The 27,654-nt window shown below is 38.7% G+C and overlaps 1 protein-coding gene across 1 annotated transcript in view; it reads right to left on the minus strand.

Annotated features, from left to right (window-relative positions):
- Nucleotides 1-689: 689 nt before the first annotated feature.
- The window catches only part of EFHB (EF-hand domain family member B), a 52,257-nt gene continuing 25,292 nt past the window's right edge, over nucleotides 690-27,654 (minus strand). Inside the window, exons 6-13 of the mRNA XM_046003504.1 lie at nucleotides 25,281-25,410; nucleotides 19,487-19,570; nucleotides 18,841-18,908; nucleotides 15,135-15,289; nucleotides 8,718-8,925; nucleotides 5,674-5,886; nucleotides 3,910-4,091; nucleotides 690-982 (exon numbers count right to left, since the gene is read on the minus strand). Of these exons, the coding sequence (XP_045859460.1) occupies nucleotides 809-982; nucleotides 3,910-4,091; nucleotides 5,674-5,886; nucleotides 8,718-8,925; nucleotides 15,135-15,289; nucleotides 18,841-18,908; nucleotides 19,487-19,570; nucleotides 25,281-25,410 (1,214 nt within the window). The 3' untranslated portion in view covers nucleotides 690-808. The remainder of the gene's footprint in view (nucleotides 983-3,909; nucleotides 4,092-5,673; nucleotides 5,887-8,717; nucleotides 8,926-15,134; nucleotides 15,290-18,840; nucleotides 18,909-19,486; nucleotides 19,571-25,280; nucleotides 25,411-27,654) is intronic.

The raw sequence follows: 27,654 nt of genomic DNA on the forward strand, positions 1-27,654 counted from the left end.
CTTGCTTGTTTTGTTTCTTAAATTCCACATATGAGTGAAATCATATGGTATTTGTCTATCTCTGACTGATTTATTTCTCTTAGCATAATACTCTCTAGCTCCATCCACATTGCTGCAAATGGGAAGAGTCCATTCTTTTTTATTCATAATATATGAATACACACACACGCGCGCACACACATATATCTCACATCTTCTTTATGCATTCATCAGTTGATGGACGCCTGTGCTATTCCCATAGTTTAGCTATTGTTGATGATGCTGCTCTAAATGGCCATAGGGAGATATCAAAACTAATGGCTATTATGTCATTGATGGAACTCCACGTTTTGTTCTCTAGCTCCTGCTTCTTCCTATATGCGTTTTTTTTTTTCCTCAGATGCTAACGGAGATGGAAAGCTTACCAAACTTATTATTAAGCTTATTACGTTCTGTTATAGTGACACCTAAAGAGAAAAAGAACAAAAGGTTGAAAACAAAATTTTATCAACCTGGTATCACAAACTAGACTTTGAAATTCAGTCAACCAACTAAATGCATAGACTTCTTAAGTATTCTAAACATTACCTTACCTTTGGTAAGGTAAATGGTTAACTCTAAGTGCTTATCAAGTTCTTGGTGTTTTATAGAATATAAAATAAATCTTAAAATCCAAAATCAAATTTATTAGCAACACACACAAGCACAGGAGTCCTACTACAATGATTGCTGAATTCTAACATAATATCTAAAACCAGAATGGACGGAACATTTTTGATGAATTCGGATTTAACAATTCTTTTGTTTAAATGAATGAACTCCAAAAATATCACATGGTTGTTTTACACTTGACCCGGTCTGCATGTTGTATCTCATCCAGAACATTTCTGATGGTCTCAACACAAACTTCTCCTCTGTGATGTTTTTTTGATGCAAGATTCCATACATTTTCAAATTCTTCATCAGAAAGCTTGACACCAATATTACATAATATCTCTGCAATCTAGAAAACAGAAACTGAAGGTCAGACTAAGATTTGTGTTTTTAAATTTGTATTTTTAAAATGTCTTTATAACATCTAATACTATGGATATTTATCCCCCCAAAATTGTGCACCCACACGTGTGCCTGTTGTATATAATAATAATCAGCTATCAAAATTCCAGTATTGTCAATTCAGGAATCATTTTGTTAATATGAACATGAGAATATTCATCTATTCTAGCCCATATACAAAATTGCTTCCAACTCTTTGTTTTCAGTTGAAAGGAGACTTGCTGGATCTGAGTTCTATCTTACTTCTTATCACTAGGATCTTATATATGTCATGTCAGCCCCTTGAAAATTAGTTTCTCTTTTCTAAAACATGATCATTTATAAAATGTCTTTTACCGGCCTGTTATAAACCTTAGAGTTGTAGGTGTGCAAATGTCAGAAAGATAGAGTATGCATGAACAACTGAGCAAACTAAAATTTTAGCATATTGAAAACCAGCAATTGAAAAATTTGCTGGTTTTCAATATGCTAAATTTTTCTGCAATGATAATTATTATGGGAAAACATATTTCTTACATCCCAGGGAAAATTTAAGAAAGGAAAGATAAGAACCAGCAGTGGAAAGAAATGTTAGAATGAGTAGAGGAAATAAAAGATGTGGGAAAAAAAATGAAACTAAATTTATTTTTTAAGACTTTTTTCCATTTATTTATTTGAGAGAGAGAGTGAGAGAATGCATGAGTGCGGGGACGGGCAGGGGCCTGATGCAGTGGGTGGGGGCTCTACCCCAGGACCTCAGGATCACGACCTGAGCCCAAGGCAGACACTTAACTGACTAAGCCATGCAGGTGCCCCAAAACTAAATTTAAAAAAGGAAAAATATTTACTTTGAGGCATACAGAAAAAAGGCCAGGAGGGAAAAGGACAGAAAGGTTAGTGAATAGGAAAGCCAAAGAAACAAAGGAGCTGCAGAATACATCTATTAAACAAAATCTTAACAACAATTAAAAGATCCCATAGAGGGGCGCCTGGGTGGCTCAGTGGATTAAGCCGCTGCCTTCGGCTCAGGTCATGATCTCAGGGTCCTGGGATCGAGCCCCGCATCGGGCTCTCTGCTCTGCAGGGAGCCTGCTTCCTCCTCTCTCTCTGCCTACCTCTCTGCCTACTTGTGACCTCTCTCTCTGTCAAATAAATAAATAAAATCTTTAAAAAAAAAAAAAAAAAAAAAAAGATCCCGTAGAAAGGATGTGCCCTCATGGGAAATTAACAGTATAATCAAATACATTAGAAATTCAGAAAAGCAGAGCCGCCAGCAACTGCGGTTGTACAACAAAAACACCTCAGTGCCCCAGTGCAGAGCTGTGGTTTTCCCCCATCCAGGGGCAGGTAAGGACTGTCCCGACAGAGCGAATTCCAGAAATAGCCCAAGTCAGTCTTGAGCACCCCAGACCTCCACCTCCATTTCCTGTCCCGCTCCTCAGGAGGCATCCCTCCCCTAGTTCCTTATTCCACCACAGTGCACTGATTTGCTAGTATTTTCCAGAAGCCCATCCACTCTCAAGTTAGCATTATTCCTCCAACCACTTATCTGGGTTCTTTCTTTTTTTCTAGAAGTGTGAATTAAAGGATGACTTCCTAGTTAAAAGAATTTTAGGTATCATGCAACAAGCATGATTTTTGTTTCTTTTGGCAACCCTGTAATTCTATTTCATAGGTCCTTTAGAGTAACCAAGGGGAGTGAAACACTTTGGGAGTGTCCCTTTTCTGACCCCTGAGTGGGCTTTGAGTTCCTTCATTGGGAACACCCAGCAGGCATCTCCTCTGAGTTTCTCCTCCCTTCTTCTTTCTGTCCCCTACCTCAGTGGGGATTAAATGTTGGAATGAATGTATTATAATTAAGGTAGCAGTTAGTACGTTTTCAAGCCATCAATCCTTCATCTGAAGTCCCAGAAGGTACCATATGACTATTTCTGTCTCCTCAACCATTCCTAGTTCTGAATATGAAAATTCTGAAGAAGCAGTTGCTCCCTAGATTACACTCTGCTTTTTATGAGTGCAGACCAAGGCAGGTTGGCCAAGCATTGCTATCAATCTTTGGCCCTTAGAACCCCAGTGGCTATTCTAACCTCGCCTGTTGTTTCTGTTTTATAACCCATGTAGGAAGAAAATCACCTACAATATGAGGACCATGTTTTCTAACAAACAGAAACCAGATACACGGGTTGACAAATGGCGTGGCAACAGGACAGAATAAATAAATCAGAGCTTTCACAGATCATCTAAGACAGAAGATAGCCACAGCACATAAAGAGGGCACAGAGTGGCCCTTCTCATACTTACTCTCTGGTTTTGGAGATACAAAACCATAAGATACTTACACAAGGAAGGGACTGATCTTTTTTGCTTTTTCTCAACTAAGAATACTGTTGAGTTCCTCAGGAAAATGTTTTTCTTTTTATACATAGGTCATAGTGGATATACAATGTGAATGTAATGTTTCCTATGATAGAAGAAAAACTGCTCCAAGAATTGTAGAAAACATCAACCAAAACAACCAAACTGAATATTATCCTCAAGAATTCTGTATTTGGAGGCACTTGGGTGGCTCAGTGGGTTAAACCCCCTGCCTTCGGCTCAGGTCATGGTCCCAGGGTCCTGGGATGGAGCCCCACGTCCGGCTCTCTGCTTGGTGGGGAGCCTGCTTCCCTTCCTCTCTCTTTACCTACTTGTGATCTCTGTCTATCAAATAAATAAATAAAATCTTTAAAAAAAAAAGAATCCTGTATTTGAGGATCCTGATGACTTTTGTAATATCAAAGCTCACATTTTAAACAGTCTAAAATTAAACAGTTGTTGATAAATAAACATTTTCATCCTTGTGTGTTTGTGTGAAGCTGACATCTCTTCCAAATCTTTTAAAATAATATGCTGTACCTCTTTTTTTGATCTGGTCTTGAAGAAGTCTCTTTCAAACACTCCTTTCTGGCCAAAGATGGTAGGATGTAGTAAGGAATAGGCATTGCCCTCTTCACCATAATTAGTTCTATCACTGACACGACGAATTCGGGGGGCAGGAATATCAGACCGAATGGTTGGAACACCATAGATGGGATAACCTAGGACACCAATGAGAAAGGAAGACAGACATTCTAAAACTGAACTGTACAATATAGTAGCCACCAGCCACATGTGGCAATTGAGTACATGCTTGAAATGGGGCTAGTCCAAACTGAGATGTGATGTAAGTATAAAATACACACTGAATTTCAAAGATTTAGTACCCCCCAAAAAGTGGCATATTTAATCATTTTATATTGATTAATTGTTGAAAAATATTTGGAAGATCTATATACTATACATAAAATATATATACTATTAAAATTTATTTCACCTGTTTCTTTTGCTTAATGTGGCCACTAAAAATTTTTAAATACATAGAACTCCAATATTTCTATTGGACAACACTATTCTAAAGAGAGTAGCAAGATCTCATTATACTAGAACATATATAGCATGTCTATAAAATCCAGTTAAGAAAAATGCATAAAACTTTAATCATGTCCTTAGTCTAAAGAAGTGATCTTAGCCAACATAAAAATAGTCTCTAACTAACCAAGAGTCATCACACTCAATAATAAGATATGAGTTGGGATGCCTGGGTGACTCAGTTGGTTAAGCCACTGCCTTTGGATCCCAGGGTCCTGGGACCGAGTAACGCATCTGGCTCCTTGCTCAGTGGGAAGCCTGCTTCTCTTTCTGCCTCTGCCTGCCACTCTGCCTGCGTTTGTTCTCTCTCTGACAAATAATAAGATACGAAGTGTTATGTGTTGAACTATATTCTCCCCAAATTTATATGTTAAAATCCTAATCACCAGTACCTCCAAATGTGACTTTATTTAAAAATAGAGTGATTGCAGGATGCCTGGCTGGCTCAGTTGGTAGATCTTGGGAGTATAAATTAGAGCCCTGTGTTGGGTGTAGAAATTACTCAAAAGAAAAAGAGTCATTGCCTTTTAATTAATTAAGATGAAGTCACACTGGAATAGAGTAGGCCGCTAATCCAATGTGATTGGGAGTCCCTATAAAAGGGGCCATTTGGACCCAGATTCTCACACAACAGAACACCATGTGAAGTTGAAGGCAGAAATCAGGGTGATGCAGCAAAAGCAAAGGGACACCAAAGATTGCCAGCAACACACCAGAACCTAGGTGAGGAGCCCGGAACAGATTCTCCCTCACAGCCCCAGAAGGAGCCAACCCTACCAATACCCTGGCCTCAGACTCCCAGCACCCAGAACCATAGATGATAAATTTATGTTCAGGTTTGTGGTACTTGTTATGGCAGCCCTAGCAAACTAACAGATGGAGAATGACGATACAGAGAATTGTTTTGCAAAAGCTCTTCAAATATTTGAAGGTAATCTGCGTATAGCTAAGAATCACATGGTTTATGAATCTCCTAACATTTGGTGTAGTCTACGTAACATTCAATGTTAACGGAATCATCTTACTTCCATTCAGCCTATGTTTATTGAGACCTCCTGGATGGTTCAAATACAGAACTGAATGAAAGGTCCTAGGCTTTGAGAAACAGCCTAATGAAGGTAGCAGCTGGGGACAATACAAGGACAGACAAAGGACACTTCTATGTTTGCTGATCTTACTTCGAAAACTCAGCAAATAATGTAACATACTCACAAGTAGAAGGAAGAGCTCCTACAACCGCATTGATCTCAGAAGAAGTTGTCTTATAGTGACTAGAAACTTTATCATTTGGCCTCAGAAGTGTTCGGACAGTCTTTTCTGAGCTCCCTGGCTCTTTTAAGACAATATCTTCTGGCTTTATCAGGAGAGTTGGTTCAGATTCTTCAACATTAGCCTCATCAGGATTTGCACAAGCTGGTTTTCTACCTTTAAGCAAAGAGTTGAGGGTGGGGGGCAAATTACAGGAAGAAATCACTATTGGTTGCTTGCTGCTCTGCAACAAAATCCGTTTTCCTGGTTAGCTTCTCCTTGCTGGTAGAGACTGAGACTGGGCTAGTGGCCACTGATGCCAGCACCCCACTGTGGAAAAGCAAGGGCAGGCCAATGTCATACACCAGGAAATCTGAACGTGGCCTGCTTCTTCTCACCTCTCCACCCACTTTAGTCTAGAATAAAGCTTTTACATCTAAGAGACCAGATGAAAAAATGGAACCTACTTTTCCCTTAAAAAAAAAAATTAGGGTTTATTTTTATATTTAACATGAACTACAGGATTACCAGAGTTGTTTCCAGAGTTGTGCCCCAAGGAGAGACTGGAGAAGACTCATTTGAGTTGTAAATTCCACACATACCTGATGGTGGCGGGGAGCCCCACGTATTGCAACATTTGGCAAGGCAATGAGAACACTGTGTGAGCTCAGGAACCGATTATATAAATAACCTTCTTCACATCGGTATATAAAAGAAAACCCTGAGGTAAAACTCAAATTGTAAGACTCTGTCCTTTTGAAGATCTGCTTTGTTGAGTCATTCCGAAATTTAGGAGTAAATTCCTGGCACATCTTTTTCACAAAGCTGGGAGCCACACAGCTATCACTAGAGGGCGCTGTGGTCTTTCAATCTGTTGACAAACCCTCAGGGTTTGGGGAAAGCCCAAGCAAGGGTTACAAAGGCAAATTGGTGCCCCAGTATCCGGTTGGGGTGGGAACTGTGGCAAACCAGAAAAGACATGCCTATCTAAAATCTGCAGCCCCCATTCAGCTCCTGGCAATCTGCCATGAACACATTCAGGCCTTGTGTTCCAAAACCTCTAATCTCCTCCCTGCATCCCCCAAAAAGCAGAAATCTGGACCAGTATAGAAACAGTGTCTCAGAAAACTGTTTGAAAGCCACTGCCTTACTTACCCCTTTTGGGGTAAGCATACTTACCCCTTTTGGGGCACCTGGGTGGTTCAGTGGATTAAAGCCTCTGCCTTTGGCTCAGGTCATGATCCCGGGGTCCTGGGATCAGGCCCTGCCTCAGGTTCTCTGCTTGGCAGGGAGCCTGCTTCCCCCTCCCTCTGCCTGCCTCTCTGCCTACTTGTGATCTCTGTCTGTCAAACAGGTGAATAAAATCTTTAAAAAAAAAAGAAAGAATACTTACCCCTTTCCTCTAAAAGTCAACAGTAAGTGGAATTGGATATGAGAAAATTCCTGGCAAAACTTTCCTGAGCCCCTTCTGACTGAACCACTGGCCACTGTCTTAGAAAATGGGAAATCTCAAGGACTCTGTTGACAGCAACTGATGAAGTCAGAACCCAAACACTAGGAACAATTTGAAAAATGATCTGCTTTGAATAGGCTTCTGCTTTCTCCCACTACTTGAAGAGTTGTGCCAAGAAGAAAAAACTCTATCACGCCTTTGTATTTCTGAAAGGACTAGGGTAGAATTGTTTTCTATAAAATCTTCATTAGGCAAACAAAATCCTCCTACTGTCCTAGCGGCTTGAACAGAAAGGCCATCTCAGAAACTCATAAGGGTTCCCATCATAAATAAGGCCCCAAATTTGGTTTTGGCCTTGCAGAAAGGCAAGACCCAGGAATAAAAGTAAAAACAGTAATAACTTCACTTTTTAGAGAAAAATATTCCAGAGGAAATAAAAATGTAAACAATCTTTTTAAAAAATTAATCCTCTCTAATAATCAAGATTTGAACATTAAAGTGAACAAAGTGTCATAATAATAACAACTAAATTATAAGAATGTTTGAAATAATACTCAGTGGTAGCAAAGTTAGAATAAAACCTCACAGATCTGACTGATAAAATTGCAAATTGGTACAATCATTTAGAAAAGCAAAATGAAAATATAGTTACTTCTGGGACAATAATAACATTCATAAGAAATTAGATATAATTAGAAACAACGATTTTTGAGAGATGATAATCATTATAGTGTTACTGATATTACTTTTAAAATATCTGGAAATAACCTAAATTTCAAAGAGTAAGGAAATAGCTTAGTAATTCATCTTACATCCACATGAGGGAACTGAAAATGAAGTTCATAAAAAAAAAAAAAATGAAGTACCATAAAATTATTTCTTAATTCCATAGAAATTTGAAAACTAAATTTTAAAAAGCCAAATAAAAATGGTACCTTCACTGTGATTTTATATAGAGAGAGTACATCTGTGTGTATATGTATATACATACATACACATACACACACAAATAGTGATGCAGGAAGTCAATGTGGAAACATGAAAATATTTGAATAAAGGTAAAGATAGCTTTTCTTTCTCTTACAAAATGCAAAAGAATAAATTTTCTTATGTCAAATCCTATATTACTATTGAGTTTTCCTGGGGGAGGGGAGCTAATTACTCTAAGACAATGGTTTTTCAAACAGCTTTCTGAGGAACTGTCTTTCATATTTTGGATTTCGGTATAAACTGTTTTGCTTTTATTTATTTATTTATTTATTTATTTATTTTTGAAGAGGTTACTGCATGGTTCCAAATTCAAAGACATAAAACACATAGATTAAAATGTGAGTCTTGCTGCCTCCCTGTCCCCTAGCTACCTGGTTCTCCTTAAACATCATCAAATTCTTTCCTATCCTTCCCCAGATATTCTATGCATAAACAAGCAAATAATATGTAACTATGTGCATATTTTTTAATATAAAATATTAAAGTTGACAAGAGTCAAGCTCCTAGAAAACTGAAAATATAAAAGCCCATGTAAGAATTCAGCAAACTTTCAAAAATTAAATACCTTTAATAATGACCCTCTCTTCATGCTCTTTAAGAGGCATTCTATCTTTCCAGTTAAGAAAATTTGCAAATTCTAGGTAGTTAATCTGCCCATCAGTATCCACATCACAGTAGTCAAAGAGCTGGTCCAGGAGCTTCTCATCTAAGTGTAAGCTGGCCTGTTCACAAGCCTCCCGAAGCTCGGCTTTATCTATCACCCCATCTCCATTCTGTTAGATACAAAGCAGAAAAAGATGAAGCAAGCATTGTCTTTAAGAGCAGAGTATGCAACATCTATTATCTCATTTAAGAGAAAAGAAAGAGATCACATAAATTCAAAGAATTCATCTTATTTTTTACATAAGAGCAGTCAAATATTAAGCGAGATCCTCATTGTGTTAACCTGATATGCGCACAGTAATTTGAACACTAGTTGAAGCAGGATGTGACTCAGAATCTTTGTTCATTCTACTTTAACGTTTTTTTCTTTAAATCATGCTGTTGACACTGTGGCAGGGCAGGTGTAACCGTGATTTGTGCTTGACATTTCATTTAACCAACATTGTGACTCTTGATAGCTTTCTACATTTTCCCATGCTTTCAAAGTTTTTAACACCTCTGGTGTTCCAACTGAGCACTAAATGGTCCTCCATTCTTTTGTCTGGTAATGAGGAGAAATTGGGGAAGTAGTTATAGGCCAAACACAGGGAGGCAGATTCAAAGACCATTGCCTGTTTGTTGTCAACACTCCTGTGGGCAAGAGGGACATGCTAGCAATCTGGCCACACTGTAACAATTAGCGCTAAAATTCATCCTAGTAGTGGGAGCAGGGGAAGTTCCACCTTCTTCCAGACAACGGTTAAAGACAGGAGCACCTACACTAAGTGAAAAGGGAGGGAAATTTATGAAGGCTTTGGGCAGGAACTAGTTGGTTCACTTGGGAGATAAAAGGGTAATCTAGGTCCAAACCACTCTGAACACTCCCAGTCTCATCTGATCTTGGGAGCTTAGCAGGGTCAGGCCTGGTTAGCACTGGGATGGGAGACAAAGGGGCCAAACACATAATGCTTATTGTTGTTGTTTTAAGATTGTATTGATTTATTTGAGAGAGAGAGAGAGCGTAGAGCAGCAGAGAGGGGCAGAGACAAAAACAGGCTTCCTGCTCAGCAGAGTCATGCTCCATCCCAAGACCCAAGATCATGACCTGAACTGAAGGCAGACACCTAACAGACTGAGCCACCCTGGTGCCCCACATAACGCTTGTTAAGAAATAATGGCAAGACCTGAGGTGTCTTACCCCTCAGCCCGTCCTGGAGTCTATCAAACCTAAAACCCACTTGGAGATGATAGGAAAAGATCTGAGTATTTTTGCAGTGGGTCCCGGCTGCTATTAAGGGAGCTTTGGCCTTCTCAGAGAAGTTTCTGAGACAAACTTCCAAGAGAAAAGATAAATGAGTCATTGACTAGTGTTCAGCTCTTATGCCCAGGATTAGTTTTAAAATGCTTATGAAGGTGATCCCTGGAGAATGAGGAACTCGCCCAACAAACTCTAGATAAATTCCTGCAGTCAGGTCCGTAGGCCTAGAAAACATCCCTGATGCTTATATTGAAACAGAATGAGAATTTTAAACATATTATCTTGACAAGGGGTTGCAAAGGCCTTGGACTATAGACTCCTTTATGAAAACTTCTGCTACAAGCCCAAATCAACCAAAAATGCAAACTCCATAGCCCTAGCTGAAAACCTAAGTGGGATATGGCAGTTGAATCAAGAGGTCCTTCAAAACTGTAATAGATGGTACCAACAGTGCCCAATATAGCAATTTGTATAGATTGAAAACATGATAAGGGTCCATTCTCTGCTCATTCTCAGATAGAAATCAAGCTTCTGACTGAACTTAAACCATCCATATTACTACCTTTGCTGCATGGATCCACTGTTGTACCAGACATGGTAGCACACTAATCATTACAAAGTAAATCACACTCTGTTTTGGAGGCAAAGGCTACCACACCACATGCCATACTTGTGACTCCTGACAAAAGTTGGCCAGTTTGTCTCATGGGGGGAGGACACATCACACATAAGACATTGCTTCCATGCTCCTGGCGTACTGACTACATGGAACCTTTGTCCCCTCTCAAAGCTATTGGTGGTGCACCATACTGATGACACATTCTCAACCTATGGAATTGCTATCCCAGTTCTATCAGCCGACACCAAGCACAAGCATATGGCCCATGAAATTAATCTAACCCGTGTGTTTTGCTTTCTGGACCATTCTCTGCCTGGCAATGGTGTGTCTTATAGCCAAAGTGTTACTCAACAATGAGCTGTTAGTCAAGGTATTCAATGAAACTTTCCTACACCCAGCCATCCACAGCCACCTGATAGGACTGAGCTTTGGAAAAACTTTTCAAAAATTGTCTATCTTCCTCACCAGCTTCTGGCTCACACAACCTGTTTAATCACTGAATGTAGCTGTCTCCAAAAAGGAATAATCTCATCTCAGCTCCTTCCTGGATAATGATTAGAATAAAAGGAATTGATCCTCAACTCTCTAGGCAACTAATCTTTGACAAAGCAGGAAAGAAGGTCCAATGGAAAAAAGACAGTCTCTTCAACAAATGGTGTTGGGAAAACTGGACAGCCACATGCAGAAGAATGAAACTGGACCATTTCCTTACACCACACACAAAAATAATCAAAATGAATGAAAGACCTAAATGTGAGACAGGAACCCATCAAAATCCTAGAGGAGAACACAGGCAACAACTTCTGTGACCTCAGCCATAGCAACTTCTTGCTAGACACTTCTCCAAAAGCAAGTGAAACAAAGGCAGAAATGAACTATTAGGACTTCATCAAGACAAAAAGCTTTTGCACAGCAAAGGAAACAGTTAACAAAACCCAAAGACAACCAACAGAATGGGAAAAGATATTTGCAAATGTCTTATCAGATAAAGGGCTAGTATCTAAAATCTATGAAGAACTTGTCAAACTCAATACCCAAACAACAAATAATCCAATCCAGAAATGGACAGAAGACATCAATAGACAATTGCTCCAAAGAAAACATCCAAAAAACACATGAAAAAATACTCCACGTCACTTGGCATCAGGGAAATGCAAATCAAAATCACAATGAAGTACCTCCTCACACTAGTCTGAATGGCTAAAATTAACAAGTCAGGAAACAACAGATGTTGGCAAGTATGTGGAGAAGGGGGAACCCTTTTACACTGTTGATGAGAATGCAAGCTGGTGCAGCCACTCTGGAAAACAGTATGGAGATTCCTCAAAAAGTTGAAAATAGAACTACCACCTGATCCAGCAATTGCACTGCTGGGTATTTATGTCAAAGATACAAAGGTCGAATCCAAAGGGGCACTTGCACCTGAATGTTTATAGCAGCAATGTCCACATTAGCCAAACTATGGAAAGAGCCTAGATGTCCATCACAGATGAATGGATAAAGAAGATGTGGTATAGATATACACAACGGAATACCACTCAGGCATCAAAAAATGACATCTTGCCATTTGCAATGACATGAATGGAACTAGAGGGTGTTATGCTAACAGAAATCAGCCAATCAGAGAAAGACAATTATCATAGGGTTTTACTCATATGTGGAATTTGAGAAACAAGACAGAGGATCATAGGGGAAGAGAGGAAAAATAAAACAAGATGATACCAGAGAGGGAGACAAACCATAAGAGACTTTTAATCCTAGGAAACAAACTAAAGGTTACTGGAGGGGAGGGGGGTGGGGGATGGGGTAACTGGGTGATGGAAAAAAATAAATGAAAAGAAATTAAAATTTTCAAAAAAATAATTAAAGGAATTGAAATAATATACTTATTTTGAAAATTTGGGACCCTACTGTGACCACTTGTTGACATGATGAGTCTTTTTATTTCCTCTCTAGATTTTAAATTTCCTCAGTGGAAAGACTGCACATTATCTGGAATAATGTTTGATGTACACTGAGTGTTCAATAAATAGCAGAATTAATCCTCTAAGCCAAGAAGATTCATTTGGAAAATCATGGCTTATTTGTTCTGTTTTGTTTTGTGTCTTTCATTAAAGTAAATCTGGGCATTCAATAATAAAAGATTCAAATAATCAAAAATTATCCTACAGCTGTTCTAGAAGACCCACGTCTTATTACCCTCTCAGAAAAAAAAGAAAAAGAAAAAGCTCCTAGAGGACACTGAGCACTGCATTGTGCATATTAAAAGTTAACTATTTAAAAGGTGTATCAACATTAAATAATTCTCAGTAATTTTCTCCCTGCTTAATTTAATTTTATCATAAGGAATATGCCTGGTGGTTCACTAAGATAATCAACAGCTATTAAGATGATCGTCTTGCCTGTAATTACATTTAAAGTGAAGAATTTTTAAAAAGCAGAGCACTATGTATTGTGGTATGTTCTCTGATTCATATCACTGCTATCTAAATTTATCCCGCTATCATCTTTGTAAGATACTTGTATTTTTGTAAAGCTTAAAATGCACTTATTTTAGCTTACATATTTTAATTCTGAAGATTCATTTTTAAATTACCTGTAAAGAGCAATTGGTCTCTATTAAAACCCAGAGAAACAGTTGAATACTTACATTTTCTTTAAACACAACTTTGTGAGACATATAGTGAGTGACTGATTGGTGTTTGTCCCTACATAATTGGTACAAACCTAAATGAGATACTTAACCCCCTTTTTATTCATCAGTACAATACATGCACACAGGCCTCTAATCTAAAAACAAATAAAATGAATGGATTAAACTGAATAAGCCCATGAGTAATCAAGATTTTTTTAAGATAAAAAATGTGAAGTATAACTTTTCTAAAATTGTGCTCAACATTGGAAGGGGGATACAAATATTATCTTTTCTTTTTGAGATAAAATAAAATTATTCTGCCTTTTTTTCCCTTCTCATATCAAGATTATGATGCACTGCATCATCGCAGGTTTATTTATGAGCTTTTATTTGTTTAAATTAGACTCATTCTAAAGTCGTTTCGGGATGCCTAGAAAAATAAGTACCATTAAACAGAGCCTCAAAATTGAGGAAATGAGGACAAAGAGAAAATCAAGATGAAATAAAATAAGAAGAAATGTGGACTTAAAAAGAGCTCACATAATGGGGCGCCTGAGTGGCTCAGTGGGTTAAGCCGCTGCCTTCGGCTCGGGTCATGATCTCAGGGTCCTGGGATCGAGTCCCGCATCGGTCTCTCTGCTCAGCAGGGAGCCTGCTTCCTCCTCTCTCTCTCTCTCTGCCTGCCTCTCTGTCTACTTGTGATCTCTCTCTGTCATATAAATAAATAAAATCTTAAAAAAAAAAAAAAAAAAGAGCTCACATAATATGTGCTGTTAAGATCATGTTCACAAACTGGATGTTGTTTTGTTGAATTGGCTCTGAGATTTCTGGTGGCCAAGTCAAAAAGGTATTCACAATCAGTACAAAATTCATGCTGCTTATGAGGTAAAAACAAACCAGATACATAAATGAAGCACAATTATTTCCTTTAGGAAGACTGGGTTTCTTTATAAAGAGGATCCATGTGACAGAAATGAATAACAGCACCATGGGCATAGAAACAAAATTGTGTGATGTTTCACAAGGGGTTTAACAATAATGTACCTTACCATAGCTAAAGGCAGTGCAGCTTTGTGAAAGCAAATCTGTGATGGCCTAAAATGGTGTGAGGTAATTATGCAGGCCCAGATTGATCTGACTTTATGAAAGGACACAATTTAGAGTATGTTGAAAATGGAATCATCTTACACTCTCAAAACTGAAACTACATCCTGCTCCCCCTGGGGAGAAGCATTCCAAGCTTGACCTGGATGCAGACTGGCAGCACTTTGTGTACATACTCAGCTTTCAGGTATAGACGGCCTAGACCCAGGAGTCTTCCCTGAGGATCTAGGATGCCTGCCCCTCCCCCACACCACCCCTTTGCTCCCAGCACACCACAGTTCATTCTGCCACGGTGGCTCTCATGTTGTATCAGAACGGCCTGCAGAGCTTGTTAAAACACAATTGCTAGGCCCCAACCTGGAGTTCCCAATTCAGTAGGTGGGCCTTAGAATGGATATTTCTAATAGGTTCCCAAGTAACCCTGGTGGTGCTAAAAGGGCCACACTTTGGCAATCACTGATCTACTCCAGGGGTCAGCAAACTTTTACTGTCAAGGGCCATACAGCAATATTTTAGGTTTTGCAGGCCATTCAGTCTCTGCATTTGTAGTGCAAAAGCAGCCATAGAAAATACTTAAAACAAATTGTCATGTAAAATTATTTACAAAGACAGTGGTGGGCTGGATTTGACTCTCTCCAGCCACAGTCTGCTGATCCCTGATCTACACCAACCTGCCAGGATCTATAAGTCACGCACAGTCCAAAAAACTCCGTTCAATACTGGCCTTATCATAGTGTCTGAAGGCTGCCAGCAAAGTGTCAAAGTTTTGGTAGTTAAATTTCTTCAAGTGATGTCGCAGGGCTGCAATCAGGGCTCTCTGCCTATCCTTGCCTCGAAGATATTCACCCGGAAGTCTGTTGTGGATGAGATCACCAGCTCCTATTAAAGGGGGGAGGGGGAGGAGGGAGTCTTTTATCTCAATTTAAAGTCTGTTAATATTATTCCCATCCTAAAAAAGAGAGATCTAGCAAAGTCTGTGAATGAAAAAAAAAAACCTCATGCTTAAATCTGACATTTTTATGCAGCATGACAGAAAACCCGTATGTATAAAAAAGTACATAAAGTAATTGATAAGATTTAATACTTCTGTTTTATGTGACTTCTCTGCTCAATGAAGAAGTTCTAACAAAATGAATTTGGGCTGGGGGGTAGGGGGAGTGGGAAATCATCAGTCCTATTTGACTATCTTTCCTGGGACTTTAAGCCTTTGTCTCTACCTCTTCGCAGACATTTGTCTACAATGCTGAGGATCTGAAAGCTAGGGCAGAGTCCATGTGGGGGCCACCCTATATGCCTTGAAGTTGACTAAACCTCTGGGATCCCTTGCAAAAATTGAACTCAAATACCCTATTCCCTCCTAATATGAATTTCCAGTCTGCCTCCAGTATGTGTATCGAGCTCCCATTTCTCAGCCCTTCTTCCTGAGTACAACCACCTGCACACCAACCCTCATCCACAATTCTATTAACTGAGTCCTGACCCACCGCCCCCTCCATTATCTGGAAGTAATAAACTCTCCAATCCACCTGCAACATCCCTCCAGGCCTGGCCTTGTTTCCATTTATCATTGATGACTTAGAGGAACTTCCCCAGATTATGACACAAAGAAAGTACAAACACAGACACTGCCTATAAGCATTCCTTGCCACTCCCTTTTGGGAAACATTCCTTGGATGTTAATGGTGACAGCGATCAGACTAGAGTTGACCATGTTGCTTTAGATGTGATGGCTTGGTAGATGTCACAAGAAGGAACCTTTTGCCTCAGTTCATTCTCTCCTGGCCTATACTCCTCCCTTCCCGCTTTCTTGGGGCAGGATTATGTTGGCAGTTGACTATGATATTCTAGATGGAATAATTTAAATCACTACATTTGTTACAGTTTACAGCAGCTAATATTTATACCTACTCTGTGTAAGGCCCTGTATTAGGCTCTGTCAAGGGTCTCTTTTAATAGATACCCATTGCACCTCTAAGATTCTTACTTATTATAAAATCAGGAGCTAATGTCACATGTTGTGATAAAAGTCACATTTTTACAGGTAGATATGGGTGAGAAGCCCACAACAATGCTGGTTCCAGGAACTGGGCAAGTGCCTCAGACCAAAACATCTGAAATGGAATCAGCTACCATCAGATCATCCTAAAGTGGGTCAAACACAAGCAAGGCTCTCTGAGAGGAAATCAAGACAGTGAGACTGATTTTTGACAAATAAGCATGGCTTATTTGAGGCAGGCACATTCCTGCCTCTGATATAAACACTGTGGGTGGTTCTTGTGTATAATGGAGGTCTTCCTTCTTCTACAAGATGGCTCTTCAGAGGCCTTCCCTCTCTATTAACATGCAAAAATAACCATCTGGTTGGTTGTTTTTTCAACTCCACCTGGTTTTCCCACCATAATCCCACTAGGTGTAACTTCTATTGAGTGAAATGTATGCTGATATCTTCTGGCATGGCCCTGAAAGAGTATGTTTGAAGCTCCTGTCATATCACTTGTAATTACTCGAGTCATCTCTCCATAGCTAAAATCAAGAGCGCAAGTTCTGGCCCTGGGAGACCTATGACCTAGCTACCACACCATGGCTGTCAGAAAAACCAAGCAAGCTCTTTAACTGTACTCTGCCTGCAACCGCTTCCCATTCGGCAGCACTGTCCACCAGTCCTGACTTTTCCTTTTACTTGCCTCTACTCTGGTGCATCCCAGGAGCAGGCCACAGCCCTTGCACTCTTCCTGGAGGTGTCTTAACATAACCAATAACTCCAGGCCTTAGAGACGAGACATTCCTGGTACTGCTGCCTTTATTTCCGTAAGTAAGTGTAAAGGAGAAATTGAGGCCCAATTAAGAAATCAAGATGTTTCTAGAAGCAGCAGCTTTCTGCAGAATAAATGCTATCAGGATTTTGTTTGTTTTTTTTTAAATGCTATCAATTGACCCCAATAACAGTCACAAAAGGTGAGAACCTGGAGTTAATCTGCATCCATCCATAAACTCCAGGAAAAGTCCAGAGAGGCCTCAGAGTCCCCTTTCATAGTTAGACTACGCAGGCCCAGTGCTGCTACTGATACTTACATATTTTTTAAAATTATTAATGTCAGTGCTCACTTCGGCAGCACATATACTAAAATTATTAATGTCAGTGTTCTTCCTTTTCATTCCATAACACTATCTCATTCCATTTGTAGGGATAACTTCGATCCATTATTGGGAAATTTGTCAATGCTGTCAAATTGTCAAAATGATAAACCATGTGTTGGATTCACCAATTCATGCCATAAGGATTTGTGAAAAATTTACTGTGTGCTAGACCCTGAGGATCCAACAGACAGTAAGACAGAGCACCCACCAGCATGAAGCCTCCCTCAAGTAAGCAGTATTTACCACAATTACCTATTTATTTTTTTAGGCCAGTTGATGGATTTCCTAAATCATCTCCTAACAGCTCTTACTGGTAGGAAGAGCCTCTAAGATGAACAGGCATACATCAAACATGTAACAGTTCATCTGAGGACAGAACTGAAATACAATCTCCTAATTAATGCAATTAGTGATAGTCTAAAACACTGTTTCATAAGCTCAATAAATATATATGTTGTCAGTGAGTGGGCTTCAGCTAAAAGATTTTCAGTAGCGGTTCTCAGACCTTAGTGTACACAAGAGCCTACTGGATCAGAATGTCTGGGCACAGCTATCAGGAACCTGCATATTTAATAAATTCCCTGGATGATTTGAATGCAGGTGGACTACAGACTATATTTTGAAAACCACTGATATACAGCCCAATCCTGATAAGCTATAGCATAGTCTTCCCTTTGGATGTCTACTATATAGATTGCTTAGAAATAAAGACAAAATCCTGGCAAGTTTCTTCTGCCAATTTATAGCTTAACTGATTGATTGGCTGGTAGGAAGAGAGTGGTTCTTAATTCTGTGATTGAAGACTACAGTGGTTTCTCCAACTTGCATGTGCTTAGAATTAATCCAGGAATATCATAAAATGCAGTTTCAGTTTCAGTAGGTCTGGTGTGGAGCCTGAGGTTCAGCAATGCTAGGAAACTTGCAGGGGACACCAACATGGCCAGTCTGAAGACCAGGTCCTGAGAAACAAGGGCCTAGTACAGTGCTGGAATTCATTAAAAACCTGCCTCAAATCACCTTGGCTTATTTAATACAAGCCATATTGTTTTTCTAAATAAAGTTCTGAGCCTTGACTACACTTAAGGTATTCATTCACAAAAGCTTTAAACTGTACCTATTTCAAACACAATATGAATATTTTTTTTCTTTTTTGTGCTACAAACTGTTCATTAATATTAATATAACATTTTAAGCCTTTAAAATTCGAAGTTTGAAGGAAGGAGATGGTGAATTCAACCACATAACTTTGTGAGGATGTTACTGTTTTTTAAGGAGAAAGTTTGTATATTTACCATACTCCTCAGCACGGAGACAAGCTCCAAATGTGTGGTCTGGGGGAACATTCATTGTTTCTGCAATGCTATCAAAGAAAACAAATCCTTTAGTTAAAATACTCACCACATGGCATCTCTGGAATTTAAAACATGCTTGCCATATGTTTTTAACAGCCTGCACTTCTCCTGTAACCAAACTATGAAGATCAAACAGAAGTTCTCCTGCCCATCTTCTGTCTAATCTTCCACTTGCGCAGACAATGCTTAAACACCTTCCCTGGCTTTCAAAAGCCCGGATTTAAAAAGAAAATTAAGAACATACTCAAAGCAGAATATGGAAATAGAGACAGATAGGAAGACAGACAGAGACAGGAAAGAGAGAGAGAAAAAAACGTAACGTGATAAGTTAGATTTCTAACACCCCAGAAATAAAGCTTTACATAAAATTCTCTTGCCCTCCTTCTCTGAATGCCCTCTTCATCTCAGAGGACTCAGCACCTTCCTAGAACCCCAGGCCCTAGAGAACCTAAGAGAGTTCCCTGATTAACACCAAGGGATGACTTTCTTACTTAATAGATAGAACCTAATAGAAAACAAACCAACATTTACCCCAAGAGTACTTCATCCAAAGACATTATCAATTCAAACTTAATTATTAACTTACGGGTCTAAAACTCTTCCAAGTTTATGCTGAAACTTTTCGTTGAAATCATCAACTCTTTTGGATACGATCTTAGCTCCTTTTTTCCTATAAAATTAGAAAACTGTCAAGCATTTCTATTACCAAGTATTCCTGGCAGCCAAATTATATATATATATATATATATATATATATATATACAATGAGGAATACCCAACTGTCGTTTGTTCTTTTCGTAATTATTATTTTTTATTATTTATTTATTTATTTTTGAGAGAGAGAGAGCACCAGTAGGGAGGGGAGGGGACAGAAAGAGGGAGAGAATCTTAGGCAGGCTCCATATCCAGCATGGAGACCCACATGGGGCTTGAACTCAAGACCCTGAGATCCTGACCTGAGCTGAAATCAAGAGTTCAACACTTAACTAACTGAGCCACCCAGGCGCCCCTTGGAATACCATAGTATCATTTGGGCCATCAAAATATACACATAATTTCAAGAAAAGTTATATGCTTAAAAAAAAAAAAAGCATTATACGTTCGTTCTTCTATCACTTATATTCATTATAAAGATAAGTTTACAATTGAATAAAACATTTGGTCTAAAGAATAACACAAGCAGATTTAAAATTTTTTCAGTAAACAGGGGCACCTGGGTGGCTTGTTGATTAAGCGACAGCCTTCAGCTCAGGTCATATCCTGGAGTCCCGGGACCAAGTTCCACATCAGGCTCCCTGCTTGGTGGGGAGTCTGCTTCTCCCTCTGACCCTTCTTCTTCTCATGCTCCCTCTCTCTCTCTCTCTCTCAAATAAATAAATAAAATCTTAAAAAAAAAATTTAAAAATGTTTCAGTAAACAAAACCAAGGTGTTAACATCATCATCAAAAATGCAACTACTAAAATTTCTTGAAGAAAATTAAGCACCAAATAAGTAAATAACAGAAGGATATAAACAAATAATTCACATCTAGTAAGCAAATATATGGAGACTAATAAATCTATAATAAAAGAATAAGAAAGTGGTACTTTGAACACAGTACATAAGCAAATGAGACAGACAGACAGAGAGAATACCCAACACTGATTGGCACAATGTATGATAAAACACTTGGTAGACTGCTTATGCAAATTGCTATAATCCTTTTCGAAATAATTTGGTAATATGATTCAAAAAGCATAAAAATGGTCATTCCCTTTTATCTATGTCTGGGAACCAGTCCTAGGAAGATAATCCACACAATAATTTAAAATGTGGGAAAGTTATAGATATAAAAATGACTGTAGCCTCACTGACTATAAAGGAAAAAAAGAAGATAAATGTTTGATCATGGAGGGCAGTTATGTCCCATTAACAAGAATACACTTCACATGCATTTTAAATGTTAGTTTTTAAGAATAAACAACAATATAAAATTACTTTATGTTAAGTGAAAAAGCAGGATATAAAATAGGATTGTGCTCTGGTTAAAGCTATGCAAACATTTACACAGGAAGCTACACTAGAAAGAAATACATTAAAAAGATAATAATGGTTGAATTTTGGTGACAGGATTATGGGTGATTTTATTTTGCCAATTTTCTGTAACATAATTTCATTACTTTTATCACTGTGATTAAATGAACAAGGTTTCTTTTGAGAACTGGAAAATTACAACACTACTATTTAATAACATTAAAATTAATAAATTCTCTATTGTTTTGTTAAGACTAAAAACAATGAACATTTAATTCTTAAACTCCATTTGCTTTTAAAACTATTTCCTCTACTATAGAAATACCGAGCTGAATAAATTTCTGGAGAAGAGTGACACTCTGTGGAGAAACAAAAGATGAAATACAAAGTAATTCATCTCTTCTGTCTTCATTTACTTCCCATGAGTTCAAAAAGGGGAAAAAAGAACAATATGGTATAGTCAGAATAAATCAATGGCAGTTTAAGGGCCATAATTTGAACAAATAAAGTTGACATTCTAAAAACCAGTTCCAAAAGGCATAATTAGGAACATGCAGGGATGAAGCGGTGAAGGAATATAAGTCACAAAGCCTATTCCTTTTGCCCTAAAATTGCCTGGATTTTGTTTCTGGGAGTAGGAAGTATCTGCAAGCGGTCATCTCTGTCGAAATATCCATAACTGCAACATCATTGCTCAGCCTCACAGCATTCACTAAACAACTTGCAATAATGGCCTCCATGTGAATTATTTCAATCACACACACACACTCACCTATCACATGAAGATTCTGATTTATCAAACCAAAGGTCGTAAGAAGAGTATGGATAGAGGTAGCTTTACAGAGGAAATATATCCCTTAAAAGTTGAGCGTAAACCAAGTTTACATAAAAATATAAAATTGAGATACCTTAAAATGTAAACATACTTAACTCCAAAACGCTGAAGGGTGAATTAGTGAGTTCTTTTTTAAAGATTTTATTTATTTATTTATTTGAGAGAGAGACAGAGTGGGAGGGGCAGGGACAGAGGGAGAGGGAAAGAGAGAGAGAGAGACTCTCAAGCAGGTTTCACACTGAGTGTGGAGCCCAGAGCCGAAGCTCTGGGCTTCCGGCTCAGGGCTCAATCCCATGACCCTTCGAGCTCAGGGCTCTATCCCATGACCCTGAGGTCATGACCTGATCTCACAACCCTGAGATTATGACCTGAGCCAAAACCAAGAGTCAGACACTCAACACACTGAGCTACCCAAGGTGCCCCAGTGAGCCTTTTTAAAATCCAGCAAACCAAAGCAATAAAGAATTATTGTTTTAGCAATAATTAAGTGTTGAAATATAAGAAGTATGATCAAATAAAGCATAGTTCCAGTAACAACGTTTCCTTGGGGATAGAAACAAGTTGGATGAAAATGAACCCTGAATATTACCTGCTTTTACAAATTCAGTGTATTTTTAAAATTTTGATATAATTGGCATATGACATTGCATTAGTTTGGGGTATACTCAGTGTATTTTTCTATGACTATCCCACCAAAACATTGATAAATATGTCCTTGTTAATAACCTAACGGTTCTGCTTTTAAGATTTTCTTAAGGACCACATTATCAGGGCACCTGGGTGGCTCAGATCATGATGCTCAAGTCCTGCCTCGGGCTCCCTGCGCAGGGGGAAGCCTACTTCTCCCTCTGCCTGCCGCTCCCCCTGCTTGAGCTCTCTCTCTATCTCCCTCTCTTTCAAATAAATAAATAAAATCTATTAAAAAAAAAAGAACCATATTATTGTTAATGTGTTTATTTCGGGTCTTTTATAAATTGATAGCAGGTTTCTAAGTGGGATAAACCATATTTTGTTATCACTAAGCATTAATTTCTATATTATATTTAATGATATTTATCAACAGTCCTTAAATATTTAAATAAATATTTAAATCTCTTCTTCATTTTTCCTTTATATGTGGTTTAACTGCTTTAATATTAGTCAGTTAACAAATATTTGTTATATGGCCTCTTCTGTACTACAAAGAAAACTATCTCATATGGGTTTAATAAAATATTATAAGAACTTGTTTGATGTTTGTGTTTTACCATTATTGTTTTTGAATAATTCAAGTATTGGAAACTCATTTAATAAAAAAGTAGAAGAGGAATGGAAATCGATATTCTGTGATCACAGAATCCAGTGGCTATAAACCTGGTATAGTGGTTAGGGGCAGCCTCTGGAGCCACACTGCCTTAGGTTTTATTCCTACCCCTAGTACTTCTTAGCTGCACACTATTGAGTAAATGATTTAACTTCTGTGGACCTCAGTTTCTTCACCTGTAAAATGGAAAGGATAAAAATTATAATGCACCTACCTCCCAGAGTTATTGGTAGGATTAATTCACTACTATGTAAAGCACTTAGCCCTCCACATCTGTAACAGGGAGCTCCTCCTATCACCAGGGCCAGACAGACAAATGAACCAGGCAGTTTGGGTATCTGTGGGAATGCAAACTTTACGTGCACACGGAGACCCACGGAGTCTTGGATGGCCAGTGTCTCCTTTAAAGAAGGAAGAGGGCAAAACAAATCCACTCCCAGCACTGACGTGAGAAGTGCAAGGGCAAGGTATGAGGTTCCTGTGATGGCTGCAACAAATCCCCACAAACCAGTGACTTTAAACAACAAAAACCTTCTCCCACAACTCTGGAGGCCAAAAGTCAGAAGTCAAAATGTCAGCAAGGCTGTATTCTTTCCGAAGGCTCTAGGGGAGAGTCTATTCATTGCTCTTCCAACATTTGGAGGTTATTTGGCATTCTTTGACCTTTCTTGGGTTGAGGCCATATCACTCCAATCTCCTCCAGGAACATCACTATCACCTCTTCTCTACGTATATTCCTTGTCTTTCTCAAATCTCCCTCCACCTTCCTTTATAAGGACACTTATCGTTGGATTTAGGGTCCACATAGATAATTCAAAATGACCTCTTTATCTCAGGATTGTTAACTTAATTACACTTACAAAGGCCCTTTTCCTACATAAAGCAATATTCATAGGTTCTAGGAATTAGAATAAATATGTGTCTTTTGGGGGGAAGGGCGCCATTCAAGCCACTACTTCAGTATTTCCAATCTTCTGATTTTTTAAGCATAGTAGGAAATATGAATTTTTATTGCTAACCTCCCAATGCTTAAATATTGGCTTATATATACAATATAACACAGAAAATAAAAAATTAAGGAACTTTTATTCTCTAGGTAAGTAGTCATATATAGAATTAAGCCATAAAAGATCACAGTTTGCAAGAGTTAAATCAGACACTCAGGTGCCCAAATAACTACTAAAAAAGCTAAATGATAAATGACAGTACAATTATATGTGATATGATTGTCTTATAGAGATCAGAAAGCCGTATCTTTAAGAAACATGAATAGGGTTGGGGTGCCTGGGTGGCACAGTGGACTAAGCATCTGACTCTTGGTTTCAGCTCAGGTTGTGATCTTGGGGTTTCTAGATCTTGGGTTCATGAGATCAAGCCCCATGTCGAGCCCCACATTGGGCTCTGCGCTCAGCAGAGTCTGCCTGTGTTTCTCTTCCCCTCTCCCTCTGCCCACCCCCTCTAAAATAAATCTTTAAAAAAAGAAAAGAAAAAAAAACATGAATAGGGTTGATTCTATAGATGAAAAACATACATATATCTTCAGATCTGCTATTTATAAAGGCATGAAGTAATTTAGAATGACACACATACACAGTATCACGGTTATCTCTGTAAGAACTGGACAGTTTGGAAGACATACTACTATATATATTTTCCTATTAGTTTTATGTTTAAACCATGTCAATATACTATACCCCTTAAAAAAATAAATTTAATCAACAACTCTCCTTTATTTTTTTTTTAAGATTTTATTCATTTATTTGACAGAGAGAGAGAGATCACAAGTAGGCAGGGAGGCAGGCAGAGAGAGGAGGAAGCAGGCCCTCCGCGGAGCAGAGAGCACAATGCGGGGCTTGATCCCAGGACCCCGGGATCATGACCTGAGCTGAAGGCAGAGGCTTTAACCCACTGAGCCACCCAGGCGCCCCAACAACTCTTCTTTTTTTTTTTTTTTTTTGATATTTTATTTATTTATTTGACAGAGAGAGAGGTCACAACTAGGCAAAGAGGCAGGCAGAGAGAGAGGAGGAAGCAGGCTCCCCGCGGAGCAGAGAGCCCGATGTGGGGCTCTATGCAGGGCTCGATCCCAGGACCCTGAGACCATGACCTGAGCCAAAGGCAGAGGCCTAAACCACTGAGCCACCCAGGCGCCCCCCAACAACTCTTCTTTAAAGTCCATGTGACATGTATTTAATACCTGTTTCAAGACCCAATATAATTAAACTTACATTTGTAGCTCATGGAGCCAATATAAAGTTTTTGCCATGGCTCTTCCATCATTAAAATGTGGTGTTGGAACCCCATACAAGTTAAACCTATGGAAACTTGACGGGTTATACTTTCGATTCTTTGCTTCTCCTGTGAAAAAAAGAGGAAGCAACACAAATAACCTTATCTTGCCAGAAGCACATTATGCTCTCATTGACGCTGAAAATGAGAGTGGGAACTAAATGCAATTGTAACAGTGCCAGGATTGCACAGATTTGGCTACAGAGGACAAGCACTCTCCTATGTTAGCTGCGAGACTGGCAAGACAAGAGTTCCTGTGTTAATACTTGGTTAAATAAGTCGAGAAATGATGTAGGAGAAAGACATATAAATGATGAAAAATTCAGGCCCCATTAATGTTACAGAAATTCTGAAGATCAGGGGAGGTACAGCAGTGCTTTGAGACCCCAGCTGTCCTTTCCACTCTGCTAAGATCTGAGAGGCTGTTGTTGTGTACTTGTTCTCACAGAGATTTGGTGAGATCATCAGAACATTGCAACCCTCCCTTTTTATTATAATCACTTATCTCATATTAGGAACTGAAGCCTGAGAACCCAAAGGGAGGTCTTTATACTTAAGATCTAATACTTTACTTTTTTCAAGTCATGATGTAGTATTAGTTTTCTATTTTCTAGATAAGAAAAGTAAGACTAGGGGTGCCTGGGTAGCTCAGTTGTTGAGCGTCTGCCGCCGGCTCAGGTCATGATGTCAGGGTCCTGGGGTCAAGCCCCACATCAGTCTCCCTGCTCAATGGGAGCCTGCTTCTCCCTCTCCCACTCTCCCTTCTTGTGTTTACTGTCTTGCTGTGTCTTTCTCTGTCAAATAATGAAATAAAAATCTTAAAAAAAAAGACTAAAACTAAAGATCAACTAAGTTTAAAGAAATGATGTAGATTCAGCCTCACTAGTAACCCAAACAATGTAAAAAAACAATAATGTGAAATCATAATTTGTCTCTCAGTTAAGTAAAAATAAAGAAGATGGGAAAGCTCACTATTAAGGAGGATGTGGAGAAATGCAAATTCTAATATACTATGGGTGTGAGGGCAAATTGGGGCACCATTTGGGTGAATGGTTTACTCTAAGAGTAAATATTTCATATGCTCATAAATCTAGGAATATATCCTAAAAAAATATATCATATTCACAAAGATATATAGGCAATGTTACTTGTAATACTGAAAAATATGGTATAGATAACTGACATGAAAATGCAACTAAGGTATTTCATTAAATGGGGGAAAGGGAAATAGAAAAAAGTATATGCAGTGGGGAACAAAACACACGTATATTCTCATATAAAAACACACAAAGGCGGGGCGCCTGAGTGGCTCAGTGGGTTAAGCCACTGCCTTCGGCTCAGGTCATGTTCTCAGGGTCCTGGGATCAAGTCCCGCATCGGGCTTTCTGCTCAGCAGGGAGCCTGCTTCCCTCTCTCTCTCTCTCTCTGCCTGCCTCTCTATCTACTTGTGATCTCTCTTTCTGTCAAATAAATAAATAAAATATTAAAAAAAAAACACACAAAGGCATCTATGAAAGTATCATCTGGGGGTGCCCGGGTGGCTCAGTGGGTTAAAGCCTCTGCCTTCGGCTCAGGTCATGATCCCGGGGTCCTGGGATCGAGCCCCACATCAGGCTCTCTGCTCAGCGGGGATCCTGCTTCCTCCTCTCTCTGCCTGCCTCTCTGCCTACTTGTGATCTCTGTCTGTCAAATAAATAAAATCTTTAAAAAAAAAAAGTATCACCTGTGAAAGATTAGGAATTAAGGAAGATTTTCTTTGTATTTTAATTACTTGTAATGACTAAAATTAAGTGTATTTAAAAGATGTTATATATTTATTGTTATTGAATGGTGTTCTTGACATAGTATTTTAAATAAAAAACATTTAATGTATAAACCCGGTTGCCTAAAAGCATGGGGAATATCATCCCTCTTAACTAAGGATAGATGGCTTATTGCATGCAGGTTAGAAAGATGTTCAATATAGCAAATATAGTTATCTCTGGCTAACGGAATTTCAATGCTACATTTACTTTCTCCTTATTTTTTTTTCCTCCATTTTATTTATTTTTTCAGCGTAACAGTATTCATTGTTTTTGCACAACACCCAGTGCTCCATGCAAAACGTGCCCTCCCCATTACCCACCACCTGTTCCCCCAACCTCCCACCCCCGACCCTTCAAAACCCTCAGGTTGTTTTTCAGAGTCCATAGTCTCTTATAGTTCGCCTCCGCTTCCAAATTTTTTTTTTTAATAAACATATAATGTATTTTTATCCCCAGGGGTACAGGTCTGTGAATCGCCAGGTTTACACACTTCACAGCACTCACAATA

Source organism: Meles meles, chromosome 4 (genome assembly GCF_922984935.1).
Source record: "Meles meles chromosome 4, mMelMel3.1 paternal haplotype, whole genome shotgun sequence".
NCBI lineage: Eukaryota > Metazoa > Chordata > Mammalia > Carnivora > Mustelidae > Meles > Meles meles.